The 19984-nt window shown below is 34.5% G+C and overlaps 1 protein-coding gene across 1 annotated transcript in view; it reads right to left on the reverse strand.

The window, feature by feature from the left end:
- LOC149798237 (bridge-like lipid transfer protein family member 1) overlaps window positions 1–19984 on the reverse strand; it is a 215309-nt gene that overhangs the window by 153600 nt on the left and 41725 nt on the right. The window contains exons 14-21 of the mRNA XM_089963361.1: window positions 19293–19493; window positions 17553–17690; window positions 16723–16899; window positions 16026–16271; window positions 10665–12423; window positions 8434–8548; window positions 6634–6901; window positions 3555–4732 (exon numbers count right to left, since the gene is read on the reverse strand). Coding sequence (XP_089819487.1) covers window positions 3555–4732; window positions 6634–6901; window positions 8434–8548; window positions 10665–12423; window positions 16026–16271; window positions 16723–16899; window positions 17553–17690; window positions 19293–19493 — 4082 coding nt within the window. The remainder of the gene's footprint in view (window positions 1–3554; window positions 4733–6633; window positions 6902–8433; window positions 8549–10664; window positions 12424–16025; window positions 16272–16722; window positions 16900–17552; window positions 17691–19292; window positions 19494–19984) is intronic.

Here is a 19984-nt window from a genome sequence, read left to right on the forward strand (position 1 = left end):
AAAAAGCAAAACCAACAAGGTTAGTAAAAATAATAAATAATATATTTCTCTAAGTTACAAAGTAAAAATCAAAGAGGAACTTAAAGTATTGTGAATCAAATCTCAATTAATCCATTAGAGTTTTATCACCAGTCCAAAATTATAGAGCATTTTGAATGAATTCCAGTGTTAAATGTGCTGATGTACAAACAGTTTTGAATATTGTGATGTACCAACAATATCGATTTATCACAATAACATAATCCATAATGTATTTGAATGAATTTACAATACTCCTAATGTATTGCTTATGGCCAAAAATTCAAAAAGCACTTTGTAATTCCATCGAATAATTTAAAAAAAATTATTCCACTCAAATTATATCTAAACACAGGAGCAAACTATTCAACAGAATGGACATAAAACAAAAATCATAGATAAATTTGTTTACCACATACTTATACACTATTTTCACTTAACTTTAAACACAGTAACATGTTCACTTTCAGAGCAGTCTAAGTTGTGAAAAAGGTTAGAACATGAACTCAAACTAAACATCTTTAAATTTTTTTACAAAGTCAAGTACAGATGAACTCATCCCTTAATCACAGTTAAAGGTCAAGCACATAATATAAAGATACATAACAATTGTCAATTCAGGAATTAAAGAATCTTTAGAACCTTTAAGTTTTTCATAGAAAAAGTTGCTAAAAAGTAACATAAATTTACCTTTCAGATGCATTAGGATGCCTTGAAAGTAACAGCAACTGACCAGATATATTATTTGAACACCTTGGATGAAATCACCATGACAAAATATAAAAAAGTACCCCAAAAAATAGGTGACATTGTTGTTCTGATTCATCATAGAAACACCTAACAAACCTGAAAACATGGATTTTCAATGGAAATTGGGTCACCACAAAACTTGTACATTTAATTCCTGTTATTTTATTTGAAAAAAACCAATGCAAATGAAAATGAAATCTCAAGTGAATGCAAAGTTCCCCCTCCCCCCAAACAAATTGTATGATTGTGAAAGAATGGTTGAGGAAAATTGCAGATATTATGAAAGTAAATTATTCAACCATCTCCAAGTTATCATTGGTGGAATGTAAGTGGCAAAGTGGCAGGACGACTTGACAGCTGATAAGGATGATAGTTATTTTCAGGACCATGAAGGTAAACAGAAGTTTGGCCAAATTTACTAATATTATGACATCCTCATTGCCAGTCCAAGTTTCAGCCTGACTTGTCTGGAGAAGATTTAAAAAATTTTGGCAATGAGAGTTAAAAAGTCACTCACTGTTTCAGATGCCAATATGAAAAACATAATGAACAAGCCCAGATACAGACTGGCATTAACTGCTGATTTATGATGGATAAAATTACATCTTCTTCTAAGATCCAAGTGTAACTGGACAGGATTTGCATGTGTATGTTTGGAAAATGTGATGCCATTGGAGACCCAAATAATTGTGTGGTGGTGGTGCCATGGATCTCATTCAAGAGTAATGTTCTGAGGATGCACTGCATAGGATGGAGTTGAAACACATGCTGATACAAGGAAAATATGAATTTGGAAGAGTTTATTGAAACACTGGATAACAAGTAATGGCCTCACATTGTCAAGCAGTTTGTGCAAAGAGACTGGTTTCTTCTGGACGACAATACATCCTTTTCTAGATCTTATTGAGTCAAAGAGTGAAAAAACAAAATAATATCCTTGGTTGAAGTGGCCATCACATTCCCATTTACACAATTGTAATTGAAAATGTGTGGAGAACTACTGAAAGTTCATCATATGAATAAAATGATACCAATAAACAAGAGTCCTTCAAACTGACTGATGCTCAACTGGATAAAATGAGTTTGCAGGAATATTACAAGCCATTATAACTAAAAACCTAAGTCATGACATTTGACCTTAAATCAATGTCAGAGTGCTATCAACTTGTTCGTTGCAATGCAACTAAAGATAAAGTATGGTCCAAATCCTTTTGTATAAGGTCACAGGCAACTAATTAATTTATCATCTTTGGAACCATCCTATATGTTGTAGTAAATTATCACAGTATTTTGAACAATATGGGTTGGTAATTGGCTGAAAATAATTTCCTGAAAAAAAATTATTTAATTTTTTCAGAACAAGCCTGCATTAGAGTGCATTGTAGGTATGAACAGACTTGAACCTACCTAAAACCATTTTTTTTATTTTATTGCTGTCACCACACATGTACTACTAGATTTGGAAAGATTTCACCCATCTGGATTTGTATAATTATCACCCACAAGAAAATTATTTTAAAAAACATGGCAGACAGCTTACAATTTTCATCATTTTCAAAGTTTCCTCTTGGACAGATCATTCATAAGAAGTAAGTGTGATTTGCCAACAGAACTAGTTTGTCTGTGCCCATATATACAAGTCGCTGTGTTTATAATCTTGATCATGTACAAAATATATGCAATGATCTCTGCCTGGCCTCAAAGCCAATTTAGCCTGGTTTTCAAAACTCCTTCACAAAAATGTGGATATGCTGGTGATCAGGTATGCATCATTTTCATTCATAACAACCTGAATATTAGATGTGTTTCAGTAAAAATCCCTTTTCAATGCCCCTATTCAAGCAAGAGTAGTGATAATGACTTTCAAGGAGCCATGTTGGAAGTCAGAGCATGAATTTCACCAGAACTAGCTCTGTACAACAATAGTATTTTAGTCAATACAGCCATATATGGTGGCCATGATGGATGGTGGATTGGCAACATTTTGATTTAGGACCAACTAGACATTAAAATAAATCTTTTAGTGAAAACGCCATGTTGCTTCTAATATCCAGTATTTTATTTAAGTTATTTTATGGAAACTTTTTCCCTTCGTTGCCACCCTATTGTTCACCTTGGACCATTTAACATTAAAATAATGGCTCAATTATTGCTCTAATTTGCAAGAAATCCACAAGATCTGGTCACGGTGTGGTCTAAAACTAAAGTTATGGTGCAAAAATAAATGTATCCTTATTGGACTTACTGTGAACTTGACCACTGTCCTTTTCAACCCAAAATTAATGGATGTCTTTCTTACTCCAAGCTCAATGTTCAGTCAATAAATGTGGTCTTAAACTAATGTTATTCTTTGGAAACACTTTTTCTTCCTAGAGTCACAGTCACATTCACCTGTCATTTCTTTTGACCCCAAAATAAATAGGCTTCTCCACTACCTCAAGTGCAACGCATCAACAAACCTTTGATCAAAGTATTTGGTCTTTAAATAAAATTATTCTGAAGAACCATTTATCTTCTTTCAGTTACTGTGACCATGACCTTTGATCTTTTGACCCAAAGTTGTATATGCTTCCTCATTATGCCAAGTGCCAGTCAAACCTCTCCACTCTATGTGCAAGGCATCTCCAAAATGTGGACAAGGTCAGTGGTTTAGAAATAGTATTACTTTTAGAAACCAAAATGGATGCCCAGAGAGAAGAACAATGTGATGTCATAGCCTTAAAACAAATATATAAAAGGTCACATTCCGATTCATTATAAATGAGTTATACCATATTTAGACTCACCTAGTAAAGTCTGCTTTCCTATTAATAGGCAAAGGAGGTGGGGCTGCAAAGTGAAACCAGATGGTTTTCAGTTCCAGCACACCACTGGAAGCATCTCCTTTGAGTGGCTCAGCCACATCGAAATCTGAGGCACTGGAAGGAATTGAGACTTGAGAGGACCATGATACCTGGGTCTCAGCACTTGTACGCTGTGGGGAAGCATCCTTGGCAAATCCAACTGACTTGTTAGGTGCTGTTGCTGCTGCTGATTCTGAGGCAGCTGATTTTCTATCAGAAGATCTTGACTGTATCTTGCTGGATTTTGCAGCTGCACTGGCTTTTTCTTTTGATGATCTGGCTGACACACTGCCTTTCTTTTTCTTTTCTTCAGTTTCATTCTCCAGTTTTGCTTTTGTCTTGTTCTGAGCCTCCTCAAGCTCTTCTCCCATGACATCCATTCGGATTTTAAAATCAACATCTGATTTCTCTTTATATCCTAGTCTTCTGACTGCTGTAATACTGATGTCCTCTAGACCACACTCAAACATAATGAAACCAATACTACCCTTCCCCTCTCCCCTCTCCCGACTCTTTTGCCTCAAAAACTTGGGTTGAGGAGCAGCATCAAATGGATTTGACTCATCTGTGCTAAATCTTTTCTTCTTTAAGAAATGTCTATCTTCTGTAGTAGGTGAACTAATGCTTCCTTGCCTTGACATGGTAGATCTGGCTGAAGATGTCCTTTTGATCTTGATGGATTTTGGTGAAATTGGTGAGGATATTCTTCTGCAGTCCTCATCAAAACAGAACAAAACCTTGGACTTAGGCTCAGGAATGGCTGTTAGGATTACCTCATTGGAGAAATTACTGTTTTTCACAAGTCGACGCAATTGTAGATGAACACTGGAAAGATGTATTGTTCCCACATCTTCTTCTCTGAGAATTTCATGGATTTTCTTTTCTTTCTCTAAATCTACAGAAGTTCCCTCTGTCTTCCCTTTGTGGGAGGAGGGTGAGGTATTGATGGGGAGGGGGGAAATGGAGGATTTACAAGAATGACTGTTTGACAGAAGCTGACACTTGATACTATTGATGCAAACACCTAGTAAGGAAATGCATGTAAGTTCGTTGATATTGTCCAATGCAGAAAATGAGATCCGCTCCTCCACCATACCTGATTGAAGCACACAAATGTTGATCTGAAAAGAAGGCCAAATAGACATCATCAACTGTCAAGAGCACAATTTTCCTCAGAAGAAGAAACAAATTTGCATGTCATCTTAAAGTGTCTACAATATTTAAAGCTTTTGAACTTTAAGTCTTCAGCTGGAACTAAGGCCACTTTGCATTGTGACATAAATTCTCTTCTCTGTTCAAAGCCTATGACATGTAATTATAAATGCTAAAAGCAAAAACAAGAGCAGATGGTTAAATTTGACACATTCACTTGGGCACATTAACACACTTCAATTAGAATTAGAAAAAAAACATAGGTATATTTCAGGTGAGTAATGTTCCATCCACGCATAAATGCAGTTTAGCAATGGAAAACATTTGTGTTAATTAATCACTGTCTAAAAAGTCAAAACACTATTGATTCAATATTTCAAAAGTGTAAAACTATTAGAGTACATAATTTCATGGTGTATTTTAAACAGTCATTTCAATCTTCAAAAATAAAATGCTCACTAAGTAAATGAATAAAACTGTTAACTGGATATTCTTCATTCATCACATAATTTCACCCTTATTAGTAGCTTCTCATGGGTCAGTGGTTCTTCCCTGGGTTTTCCAGGGTTCTTCCTCCACCAGTTATATTGACGCCATGTATAGCCTATCTTGTGCTGAAAAATGGCGTTAAAACCCTAGAACAAAAAAAAAACAACAACATTTCACCCTTATTAACTTCATGAGTACTGTGAATTACACCCATACTATGTTTAATAGTCCTTTTTGTAGGTGCTAATATAGCAAGCACGTTTCTGGACAGCATTGACCAATAGCTATTAATAACTCTGACCTTGGATTCACATATACAGTCTTGAATTAAATTTGCTGTGCAGAAAACATTTTGTCTTATTAGACTTACTTTGACCTTTGATTTTTATATGCCAAAACCCTACAGGTATTTTTTGTTGTTGTCCCAAGTGCAAGACATCCACAAAGTTTGATTAAGGAACTTACTAAAAAAACAACAGTTATTGCGCAAAACCCATTTTTCCTTGAGTCAAAATGACACTGAACTTTGACTAAAGTAAAAGCCTTCTACAAACTTTGGTCAAAGCCAAACGAAAGTTAAAATATAAAAACCATTTTACTTCTTTCAGTCACAATGATTTGACCTTAGACCTTTTCACCCAAGAATTAATATGCTTCTATTTTACTCCAAGGACAAGTCATCCACAATGCTTGGATAAGGTACAAGGTGTAAAACTAAAGTCCTCGTGCTGAAACAAAATGGGTAACAGATGGATGGATGGATAGACAGATGGAAATCATAACAATGTGGGCAAATAAAAATCATTCAACTCACTGTGTCATAACATTTTATCAAAGCCACATAGAACTGTTACTATGTAATGCAAAGTCCTTCCTATTATGCGATAAACAATGTTTAAATTTTCATAAACACTTGAAACAAATATTATGAAATTCATAGATTATCATAATATGCCATATGTTGCAAGGTGCTCAAGGCAGTGACAGTAACCAACAAGTTTGAAAGTATAATTCAACCAGTTTTATAAATATCATATCAAATGAACACTTGGGTAAGATCCTCTTTTTAATTCTACCACTTCCAAACTAACTGAAAGAAAACTGAACCAATTAGACAGATCAAAGACCATGTTTAAACATTCTTCTGCACTGAAAATGCCCATGGTGTGACCATGTATGCAGGATCTATAAACAGCACTTTGCTTTTGAATGTGCCCACCAGAACCTGAGATTGTGTACCACAGGAATAATAATAATAATAATAATAATAATAATAATAATAAGAATAATAATGATAATAATATTATTTTTGTTATCGTGGATCAATTAAACTGCATAAAACTAAGTCAGATAAAATGTATGTGTAAACGAAATGTGTTACCCTTGACAATGTAAAGAGCGCCTTATAACTGTAGGTTTTCATTTCCATGCTCTTCGCCATTTTACTTTCACTGTTGCCCAGCTTCTGTGCATCATCCTGAAATTCCTGTCCTGTAAAGTCCTCATCCGGTGACTCACTGTCCAATGCTGACTGGGCCTTCATCAATCGATTTTGGCTCTTAAGTCTGTCCAGACATCGACTGTGTAGGCCATCAATAATTGAGGAGGGGTGCAATTTGCTCAATGCAGGGGTGACAGATTCAGCAAACCTGTATACGATAAAGCATTTAAGAACTAGAGCTGTGAGATAAAAATGTGAAATTGTTCAAAACTAAGGTAACTTGATTAACAAACATCATAAGTAAGACATGAAAGATTACTGCAATCAAGGGTAATAGGAGAAAATGCATAGAACATGCAAATGACTAAGTTAATATAACTTTCAGGCCTGTGGTGAGTAGCAACCTTCAAGAGAATTATACCCATAAAATATGTCAGAGAAACCAAACTGAAGAAAAAAAACGTAAAGCAACACTTATTCCAACAAAGTAATGCTATGCCATGTGAAACATGGTATCAGTGTCTCATAATGCTTCCAGGCAAGATAAAATTAAATGGAATGCCAATCAAAATCCTGATACACAGAACCTGAACTTATTCTAATACCAGACAAAATGCTGTTTAATAAAAATTCAAAGTAATAAAATTACTCGAACATTTGTTACCTATGATCATCACTGAGAGAAGAATGAACTAGAAATGTATTCATGGAAAAAAAAGTTGCCCCACTATAGTGCCTGAAATGAACCAAATGAAAAATTTAACTAAGGTTTTATGGATGTATGTACAGAATTATGAACAAGGGTAGCAGTATATGCCACTAACACTAATTGGACATAAAAAGTAAGGTTTAATTTATCTGGTGGACTGGTTGGTTACTGTAATCAAACCAAAAAGGTAAGGTTGGTTGGTTTTAATTGTAAAGGGAAATAAAAAGTAAGGTTTTGTTTATCTGGTGGACTGGTCGGTTACTGTAATCAAACCAAAAAGGTCAGGTTGGTTGGTTTTAATTGTAATGGGAAATAAAAAGTAAGGTTTAATTTACCTGAATGATCAGTTTTAATAACACTTAGCACAGTTTTTTAAAAAGTTTAATGGCTTTATCATGCAGACAGAATGGGGGCTAACTGGACATATTTTGGCAGCCAACCTGGCCTGGCCTGGGTGGTCATTGAATCAGAGACCTCTACAAACTAAGCTACTGTGGTTTCCAAAAAGGAAGATACAATCTATATAACTAGTCAAAATTTATTTGAAAAAAGATCTTCCATTCAATCTTTATTTGACAACTAAGATGTATTAAGATAGGATTTCAAGCCTAAGGAATGTAAACTTTTTCATCAAACATTTCCAAGTTTAAACTTTCATCACAAGTGATATAATAAAAAAACATTATCAGTTCAAGACAGATTATCAAGTAAATAGGAATTGGTATTTGTTGTCACTCTAGACATTCTGCATTCAACAGTTATTTGCCACCACTCACATGCCATTTCTTTGGTGAACTTTACCAAATCTTTTCACCCTAAACAAGAGTTCTAATCCTGAACAATTATGAGACACAATATAAAAAGGATATAACTGTATGCCTAAAGCACCATGCTGCTCTTGAATCATTATTCCATGATTTGCAATGAGTCCCCTTATGAATAATACAACTATAATGTGATTTATTACTGTAATAACTAATGGCTGTGCTGCTTAATGATGGTCCAAACTGGCAAAAGAAAAATGTGTATACCTTTGGAAGGACTCCAAAAGCAATGGTGTAAGAAGAAGGTCCAATGATCCATAAAGTTTGACAGTGGCTGTTGTTCTAGAGGCATCTTCTAAATCTTTGCCCTTCTCAGAAATCTCTAAAATATAATTAGAATTATGTTACGTTATTACCTTCAGATGAAACTGACAAGTTTGTTAATAAGATGTATAATGTTTTCTTCATTGAACACTACAGTAAAAGGTATCTTAAAGACCACAGGTATGAAAGATCAGTTGTGCTGACAGACTAGATATTCAGTACAGAAGCTAATCTGTTATACAGAAAAATTGCCCCCAACCAGAGACTAGTCTTGAGGGACTACATTGTGCTGACAGATGTGGTAGTCTCCCAAAGCAGTTTCTACTGTAGTATGATCTCAAAAACAGTTGTCAAATATAATTCAGTTTCTGCACAGAAAAAATCAAAATATTATGGCAGAGAAATTTCTTTAACTTAATCCAAGCAGATTTTATTATTGATTATTATATGCTCATTTCTTCTCTGTTAAATTTACATTGTCAGAATGGGGCAGTATTTTTCCATACTACACAGCTTCATACTGTACAATGTGCATCTAAATATAGTACAATGTATTAGGAACTACTCTGTAAACAAACAATGAATGCTCATACAACAGAAACTTTAGCTTTTGATTTATTATATTTGTTTGTGGATGAACTAAACAAGCTATTTCATCCATTTGAAAGCAGAGATGATATAGTTAACAATGTGGACAAGTTCACTGAGACTTTCAAACAAGCAAAACAATGAACATAATATTTGCAAATGAATGTTAGAGATTCAGTAACTGAAAATACCATTCTGACCATTTAAAGTTTCTTAGGAGAAATATTCATAACTTTTTCGCAAACAGAATGTTTCAGACTATGACCATTGACCTCTAGGGTCTATAAAACTAGCATACAACAGCATATTGAGGACAAGTGCTATCGCATATCTATCAGAGACATGCCAGTGTACAAGTCAGACAAAAAACTAAAATTTGAGAAAAAAATGCAACTGAAGGTTTGGGGTGGGGGGGAACTAAGCGCATCAGAGCCAATAAGCCAAGATGATGTCTTATTTCTAATGAATAAATGGATTATCACACAACAGGTGCTTTACAATTTTCCCAATTTAACTATTTTGATACAATGTTAGGCAAGTGAGAGAAGCCAAACAGGTTGTAGCTGGGGTCCCTCCAACAAAGAGCATGCCAGTGACAGGGCATAAACATAGCCTTCTTTAGCTGGTAATAAGAAGAGCAATAAATATACTTATATTTATGAATCTTAAATTTCCTCAGAATGTACTTTCTTGATCATTTCAATTAAAGGAACTGGCACAATAAATCCATTCCATCACAAGCAGAAAAGCAGAATTGAGTTGGATCAGCAGAAAAACAAAATTCATCTATTTCAGACCAACTGGAAATGTTGTTTCCATGTGCACTCATTCACAATACGACTCTAAATTTCAATTTTAAGTTGAACAAAATGATAATTTTTATATAACTAATGTCAAGCACACCATAAAGTTCAAAGGTTACTGGGTGATGTCATATGTGCATTAATATTGTTACTGTGTATTGATGAATATACAGTTCTGTGTTTATTTTGGAATACAGCATTAATTCAATCACTTTGTTTCTTGCAGTGTATTTTTATAATTAAGCCTTAGGGAGATAAACAATAAGAGTTTATAATCAAAAGGTTACTGCATTTGTATGGGAAAATATGAACTTGTTTTTTTCAGACTAATACTGTACTCCCAAAGTGTTGCAGTATTACTCAGAAAACCTTGTTCATATTTTCCCATATAAATGCAATATCCTATAATTACATTAATGTAAGAGAAGAAAATCTTAGATGGACAAGACCAGATGGTGAACCGTAAGAGCTGATGAAAAGGTCTATACATAAAGGCTTCTTTAGAAACAGTGATTACTGATTCAAACCAAGAGTGTTGTTAAGAAACTCAGAGAAGTAAAGTCATCTCTTTTGAACTGTTTAGTGCTTTATTTCAAATATAGTTCTGTATCTACTTAATAGCTGCTTCTGAATCTGACTGATTTTTTCCTCCTAACATAAGCTGGACTGTTGTTTAAACAATTTATTATGCTTCTATCAAAACACTATTTCTGTTAAATTTATACTCAAGTTAGGGATCTCTGTATTTTAGATAATGTGTAAATTTATTTTCTTTTTACCCACCTGGATTATGGTCTTCATCTAAAGATGTCCAAGGGTCAATGGAATCTTTCTCCATAGCAGAAAACTGCTGCATCCTGTTCACTGTGTCCTTCACCTTCATAATCCTAGTACTGAGCCCCTGTTTGAACTTGACAAAGCACGGGAGACATGCAGTGCTATGGATATATGGAACTGGCTGGCTTGCTGAGGCCAGAGAGTAAGAAGACTGTTCTATCTTAATGCCATTGTCCTTGGATGGGAAAGGCACTACTGCTGACCAATTAGAACAGTGCAGTTGTGTCAGGTGACTTGAGTAACATGGCAGTAACACTGGGGACTTTGTGATTGGTTTATTAACTTGGTCATGGAGATCAACCCAAGAGAAATCTTCTCCTATCAAATCATCAAACTCCTGATCAGTGTCTGCAGACATGTAGGACAATAATGAGTCTGATGATGAAGACGCCTCTGTGTCTTCCTCATCCTTCTCCATGATGGTCTTCTTATTCTCAGACATTTGTGACTTGTCCGTAGTGAGGGTTGGACTGGGTTCTGTGCCTCCTGGTCTTGATTCAGTTCCTTTAGTGTGTTTTTGATCATTTTCGTTCAGTGGTTTTTGAATGAAATCTGCATTTTCAGACTCATTATCCTCCTCTTCAGCAGAGTAATACATATCACTCTCTAAAGATGCTATGGAGGAATGCTGCAATGAGCTTCTAATAGAAGTGGGACTTGATATGGTGCCTTTTGAAGTGGAAGAACTATGGGAGACTTTGGATGGAAATCTGTGTTGAGGTTGGTTAACATCAGCTGATTTTTCTCTGAGAACAAATGGTGGTGATGATGGCTGACTTATTGAGTGGCTTGGTGTGGGATATGTTTTGTAAGTTTCCTTGTCAATAGTGGTACTTCCTTTTTTAAGAGTTTTCCTGTCCAAAGATATGGATCCTTGATGATCCATGTACCAGGAAACAGTTTCTGGACTTTTTGAGGCTGTATCAAAGGGATTGGTTCCTGATGTCATGTCCATCACAGGTGCATCACTAGTCATCCCTGTTACAATGGATGAAGACTGTGTCTCTATAACTGCTGATGTAAATGGTTTGGGTTTTCTTTGCAGAGACCCCATTCTTGCAGAAGGTTCTGTTCCTGGGGAATGTAAACTACCTTCCATAACAGTAATCCCTGTTCCTGGAGTATCTGGACTTGCTAAATCAGACATGTACCCTCGTGTGAAGCAAAACTCCTTTCCAGGTGAAACACTTCCAGCCACAGGAATGATATCAAATATCAACCTGTCCTTGTGAAGGAGACTCTGACCAAATCCAGGGTCCATTCCTTCTGGGGATACTTTGAAAACTGCTGTTGGAGTTACATCTTTGAACTTTTTGGGCTGGAAAAATCCAATACCATTTCGATTATTTCCAAAAAATGAGCATCCACCATGACATCCACATTTTCCATAAACCTGAGTGGATATATTCAAGGATCTTTCCTTCCATAAAAACCACAGTCTGAGTGTCTTCTCATCATGAAGTCTCAAAAATTTGTCCTGAATAGCATGGAATTCTGGGTAGGGGAGGGCCATGGCAGCCTCTGCATTGATTGGTCCAAGCAAAAGACCACCTGATTCAAGCCACACCTCTGGCTGTTCAGATTTGCTTCTGATTGGTGCAGTGGAGATGTATTGCTTTACACCAATGTGTTCTATCAGTGCAGTAATACCAGACCTTGTGTTAGGTCCATGAAGATCACATGTTGACAACCTCAATGGATAGATCTGCAGAAAAACAACAAACTAGAAATGTGCCCATATGCCGTGGATTTCGTCAGTAATATCATGAAATTAATCTGCAAAGTTGTAAGTAAAAATTCAAACCTGACCTATATCTTCTTAATGTAAAGCCTCATACCAAATTTGATTTAAATCCATGCAGTGTTTCAGAAGTTACTGAGTAGAAATTTAATGACAATGTTTTAAGTCAAACAGGGCCCATAACTCCAATAATTTGTAAATTGAATTGACCTGGGTTTTCATAATGCAAAACCACAAAACAATTTTATATAAATAAATCAGTGGTTCCCAAACTTTTTCAGGTCACCGCCCCATTGGTTATCCTCAGTGCCCCTTACCGTAAACACATACAAAAACCATTTAGCACCCCCCCTCAGTAATCCCCCCACCCCCACCTGTACTGCCAACTTTGGGAACCACTGCAATAAATGGATTCCATAAAAATGTACTGAGCAAAAATTAAACTGAAGGTCAAAGTACATAATTTCTGTACAATTTTACTGGAAAACCATCAAAAATGAAACCGGACATAGGACTTCTTATTGTAAAGCTGTAGTCTCCTTCCAAAGTAAATGAGTGGAAACAAAATTCAAGGGCAGTTCAACAAGCTAAAGAAGGGCAATAACCTAAAAACAAAAACAGAATTGAACCAGAATCTTTTTAATGAAAAGCCTAATACCAAATTTGATTAAAATCCATGACTCTGTTCACAAGCTAGCGATGGGGAAAAACTGTGACAGACAGGATGGAATGTGAAAGGACAGAACAGGAAAGACAGACATGAGAAAACATTATAAGGGCCTCTACAATAGCAAGGGCCTATATAAGACAAGAGTCATGTTCCCTCACATGCCCCACTTAATGTAAAAGAATTCCTCAGATTTACCAAATTAATAATAAGGTAACAAAATGCACTTCTACACAACTTGAGTGAAAAGTGTATCAAGTTTGGCTGAAATACATTGAACAGTTGGAGAATTATATTGTAAAAAATGAAAATAAATGTTTATGGTCAAATAGCAGACAGATTACCAAGTCAGACTGCTAAAGCTATAGCCCCCATAATAAATATATTACATACTAGGTGAGGTAACCAAAATGTATTAATAACTCAATGTCTATTAGCAAATGCCTTCTTAGGATTTTTTTCACAACGTGAAATGCAGCAGCATCATAACAGATACAACTATTACCTATTATTTTGAATCTGAACTTTGTTTTCACAAGCCATTAAAGCTTTTTGATATTCACTGAATGTCTCCATTTTCATCATTTTGTTAACACTATACTAAAAATTCCATTTGGTGGTGGGTTATTTTTTTCAGCACATCAATACTTTGAAGGGCTTTCCCAAGAACACACAATAATAGCTGATCCCAGCTAATCCAATGGTGGGAATCAAATCTTCACCTTTCTGGTCCCAAATCCAATGCCCTAACCACTAAGCCACCATGCATACATTTTTTTTTAATGCATAATGGGATCTACATTCTAAAATGCCAGTTAGAAAAAAAAAAAAGGATGATAGTTTTAGGACTTAATAAAGGATTAGGTACAACAACTGCTTAGTTTTTGCATTCCAGAAATCATGTTTTTAATATATACAGTCAAACCTGCCCAAATGGTCACCTTTATATAGCAGTCACCTGGTCTCAATGGACATTCTAATTTCCTTCTGATAAATTTCCTACATAAAAGTCATGTCTATAATGCTCACATGCTTTCACTATCTTAAATGGTTACTGGAGAGCAAAGCATCATTTTGAAAATGGTATATTATGCCAAATGATGTGCAAGCATTCTTATCTCTCTTCTACTCACAGAAATCCAGTGACAAATTCAGTGTAACTAAAATGTGTCAATGTCATATTAGAGAGTGAGGTGGTTTCTATCACTAGTAACCAACCATTTAATTTTCCTTATGGATGGCTGGGATTTTTTTTAAAGAGAACTGTCCAGCTCTCAGACTGCTTGAACAGTATACTCTTGATCCAATTAATATAACAAATAAAATTTACAAAATATTTCCATCATATTTCTTGAAATAACAAATTTTGATAAAAAGAAAAACTAATTTCTGAATAGAAAGAAAATCCCTGGACCCCCCCCTTCCCATCTTAAAAGTAAATGGTCCATTCTTTCTAGAGTTTAGGAACAATTAATTTGCTGGATAGTGGGAAAAACTGTCTTGCTGCATCAGAAATGGAGTCATTATTTGTGCAAGTGCAAAAAGTATAGTTCAGTATCATCATGTATCTTATCTGCCTGTGAATTAAAGCTTTCTCTGAAAAATGAAGTAAAGCATTGAGAAAGAGAGGAGTTACATTCCATTCCATTAGAATCAGGGGTAATCCAATATTTACATAATTTGTCTGTAACGGCAGGTGAAGTTTCAGTTAACAAGTCATAACATTAATTCTTTTCATTCCCTATTCATCATGGACCTCTCATGTGAGCCAACTATCTTGATTTTAGAGAGTTCAGCAACTAGTTAATCCAGATATTTTGCGAAGTGTGAACAGTTGTTACTAAGTCAAATTATATCAGATGGTGAATAATTAGTGTGTCTTCTGTTTCAGTCATATGTAGACTGTCAATTACTAGTAAAATCAATGTTTTATCATTAGTACATACATAAACTAAGATAACGACTTTTTAAGGAGTAATTTACAAGACGGATTCAAGTGAGTAGGATACACTAATTTTGTGCAGCAAATAATATTTAAAGAAAATAAGATATACATGAATTTTATGATTTTGTTGAAAAGTGAACTCAACAAAATCTGATGATGATAATAAAAATAATAATTATAATAATAATGGTATTTGGTCATGGCATTTATTCAATAGTATTTCTGCAAAAGGGTTGATTCTTTACTGACTGAAATGAATTCCCAGGAATTCATGAAAAGAACATTTCTTCTTTTTAACTGCCAAGTGTTGAAAGTATCTCTGATCTTCTCAAGTGATAAAACAATTTTCAAATTAGCCACTCTGGCAGCCATATTGTGTAAGATCCACACCATTTTCATTCAGGACCAACTAGAGATCACTAAAAGTCCCTGGGTGAAAAACCCATCCCAAAATTTTGATAAATTCAAAAGGTGAAGCAATAACAAGATTTTTAAGACGGCCATTGTGGCAGTCATATTTGATGTAAGACTGGCATAATTTTCAATTAGGACAAACAAGATATCATAAGATATCTTTTGGTGAAAACCCCATATGTTGATATGGCCATCCATTCAAAAGAAGTAAAACATCAAGATTTTCACTGTGGTGATGGAAATTGTTAAAGCATACAATGTGAAAATCTGAACATTAATACACATTATGATTTGAGTTTGGGAAAACTGTAACATAATTGCAGAATTTACTTTTTCAATAATGGCACAGTTTACATTTTCAAATGACATGAACTGCTTGCTTCATACATATCACACATCTGGTGAACATACATATAACTAAACGATCTTGCTATGCTAGATCATGTTGTATTTACAGAAAGGTGTTGTCATGCAAACAGAGTTGCATGAAATGTGCAAAACAAAAGTATACAATTCTGCTCAGCAAGAGCAATGTCTCACCTGAATATTGAGAGCTGTGCCAGACTCCACAATAAAAAAGTTGATGGAGTCAATCGATAACCGTGTCATTTTATATTTTATGTCATCTGTGGAGGGGCAGGGGAAAGGATACTTGGGTGGCATCTTACACTGATGCTGAGGCAATAAGTGCTGGCATAGCTTGTATTGTTTGGTTCGTTGCAGGCTGTTTTCAGGGTCCTCAATCAACATGATGAAGGTCTGAAGGAACTCTACTAAGTTCTGAAACTGAAATAGCATCATTTTAATGATATATGTACTATTTTTACCAAAGAGATGAAAATAATTTCTACTCTTTGACAACTAACTTTTCAAATTCTACTCTGCCATTTTTGTTTGCAAATACATGTACATTAAACTGTAATAGATTATCAAACAAATCTGCAAACAGTATCTTCTAACTTTAATAATTCTGTGGCAATGAATCAAACATAAATCAGCAAATATTCACACATGTAGCATTTTCAAAACTTCAGCAGGACATGACATGAATTAAAAAATTCATGTGCAAAGGAGAGAAGAAAAATTTAAAGTCAAGAATTTACTTAATTTTTAAAAAACTAAACTGTTATTATTCAAAAGTAATTAAAACCTGGTTATGATGTGCTGTGCTGTAACATAAATTTGTTTGCATACTTTGTGATTTTAACACTACTGTGTACTAAACATCATGAGTCACCTGAGGAGTTGTAAGTTTCCCTGTAATGTTTCCAACAATGGCTTCTACCATCCAGGCATATTCCAAGGTCTCACTATCCAGGGGCAAACCCTCATGAGAAAACATGCCATGACCTCGAACCTGTAACCCCGACAATGCCACATGACCTTCCTTAAGATGATCTTCCCCAGGATCACGCTGTGAAAAATATAACAGAAAAAGTCAAGTCAAGGTGAAAAATAATAATAATAATAATAATAATAATAATAATACACTTATTACTACAAAAATGAGAATGAAGACAAATTAGCAAATATTCCCCTTAAGTTGTTTTGCTCATCTAAATTTTAAACTAAAGTTATGACTGTAGTTTGTCTTTTTTTACTTTGATTAGTAAGCTCTCTTTATTGTCAGTTTTCATAGATCTTTGTAGGCACTTTTTAAACTGAAATCAGCAGAACTAAAAAATTCTACCAAAATTTCATAGCTTTTAATACTTTAACATCTGGAGCAAGCAATTTTTGACCAAGAAGGCCATACTTCATTTACGAAAATCGTAACAATCCCAACAATGTCTGGAACACTTGCTATCATCATCAAGCAGCTAAAATACTACTGTAAAACCAGTCTTTATCAGCCAGGAAGTGAGAGAACACAGCATCTTAAGACTGATAGCTGCTTAAAACTGGTTTATTTTTGCAAAAATTTCCTGTGCTTAATAGAGGTGATCTTTAACACTGATTTAAATGTATTTTGAACCTCTTGATAAATTGTCTACATTTGCAGAAGTTGAAGCAGTTAAACTATTGTTTGTAAATACTACCATAAAAACAAAAGGAAAAAGTGTGTACCTTTACATTATCCTGGGCTAGAAGTATTGCTGGAGAAAGAAGAAGCTGAAGTTTGGTCTCTTTGTATTTCTTATCCATCTCAAATCCTAACCTCTCCAGGAATACACAAGGACAGGCAACATCATCTGGGTTACAGTTCTGAGAAGGAAAGAAGTAATCTTTGAAGAAAAGGAAGCTTGGGGTACAGGCTGCATGAGCTGTTTGTAATGATTTGTTGTGAAAAAGAATGTATTTGCTAGAGTGGTCGTAATATTGTGAACATCCACATGGGCTTAGACAACTGCATACTAAATCCTAAAATTTTACAACTCCTCCATTACAGATCTACTTTAAACGTGCCAACTTGTGTTCTTCGGTTAGAAGATCTGAATCATGTATGAATGTTTTTCGAATACAAAAAAGTCACAGTTCATAATAAAAGTTTAATAAATGGAGATATGGATATGTTACTTTATTATCTGGATTTGACAGCACAAGGTTGCTGCCATTTGTAATTTTGTTGTAAACAATCAAATTTCAGAAAGGGAGACAAATTCATGCTTGATTACCATAACATGTGACCTTGTCTTGATGGTATTGTCAAAAGATCAGCAATATTACACAAAAAGAATCATAAAGGTTGTTTTATTTGGCATTAGTCACAAAACATTTAATGATAATTCACACAGAAATGCTCAAAATGTCATTGGCCAATTTGTAGCACATAATCCCTTTTTTCAAGAACATTAGATGGTGGTTTTTAAGAACACTGAAAAACATAATTACTGTAACTTACATTTCTGTACTAATATCTGGTGTTAATTTGAATCTCCTTAATTACAGATGTAGAAATGTTTGGAATTGAATGTAACTATATTCGCTCAATATTTTAATCTTTTTTTTATATTCTTATTTTAAATAACATCTATCCAATTAAATACCTACACATGTATTTTTCAATCAAACCATTAAATTTAATACCTATGAAAATAAAGTCATTCAAGTATGACCAATATCAGCATTTCTTTTTAATAAGCAGAAAAACACGATGCTACCATATATATATATATATATATATATATATATATATATATATATATATATATATATATATGCTTGCAAGTCAAGTTCAACTGCAATCAACATAGATCCTGATTTGTCATTGAAACAATGTGCTGGCTAATCAGGGTCCATCTTGCTTGTTCTACTGACTACTACTGACAAACTGCAGAAAACCATATCTGCCAGTGCATTATGCAACAGCAGACATAGTTTGCAGCTGGACTTGACATCTGGACAAGTATGTATGATATTATGAAGACAGGAATACATTTTTTGACCTAAATATAAAATGTGACCGACAAAAAGCACAGAATAGCTTTCAAATATATAACATTCAAGTATCACTGGAATCGAAGAAAATAAACACAGGAATAAAAGGCTGATAAAAAAAAATGTTCCTCAACAATTGTTTCAGGAAATAATTTACAATTTTTATTGTGAAAAAAATGTTAGATCTCCCCCAACTCTGCATCTTCAATGTCTTGCCATCAAAATCAATATCTGGCCTTGAACATGCTAACTTTCTCAGTTATCAGCAGTCTGACTCGTTTGTGGATTGTCTAGTTTTCTCAGATCTGCAAACGTCTTTACACTTTCATCTGTGCCACTGAAACTATGGTAACTTACTACAGCTTGCACAACAATTTAAAATAAATAAGCTCTATAGAGAATATCGAAATTGACCCATCCATCCATTACCTTGACAAGATGAGCTTGTATGTCATGTAATGTGACTGACACGGTCACAGCAAATGGTCTATATTTTCTTGGGTCAAACTCATGGTCTGTGTCTGACACAATAAGGGGCCCACTAAGCCCCTCAGGTTCAGGGGTCTGAGGGTCCACAGACGGGCTGTCATTGAAATCTGTGAATACTTGATCCTCTCCTAAATAATTCTCCTGTAACAAAGAAATGTTATAAATATTATGGTGAAAGTATCTATGACATATAGTTTTCACCTCACATTCTGTCTACTGAAGAATTTTTCTGGTATGTGCTGATCTCTGTTTTGTTTGGAAGTAAAGATGTTTTAAATGAATGCAGTTATAATACTGTATGTGTCTAGAGTGCAACAAATTTCTGAAGTACCAAGAAATTTAAGATTTTTATACCATGAGTATATTTTTTTAATTCCCTTTCAACTGGAATGTATTTTAAAGAGTTCTTGTATCATTTAAATCTAACCATAAGTGGCTGCTATCAAGATTCTCATGGTGTCTAAATTAAGCACTTTAAATTTTAATTGACTAATCATAATAAGAAACCCCATTTCAGAGACTGCTTTTATATAGAAAGTAAAACACTTTGACATCAAACTTAATTAAAAAAATCTTTAACTCTGACCGTAATCTTGTATTTAGATAGATTTTTATAAGCAGTCACACTGACA

Source organism: Sinohyriopsis cumingii, chromosome 6 (genome assembly GCF_028554795.1).
Source record: "Sinohyriopsis cumingii isolate HCF-2022 chromosome 6, ASM2855479v2, whole genome shotgun sequence".
Classification (NCBI taxonomy): Eukaryota; Metazoa; Mollusca; class Bivalvia; order Unionida; family Unionidae; genus Sinohyriopsis; species Sinohyriopsis cumingii.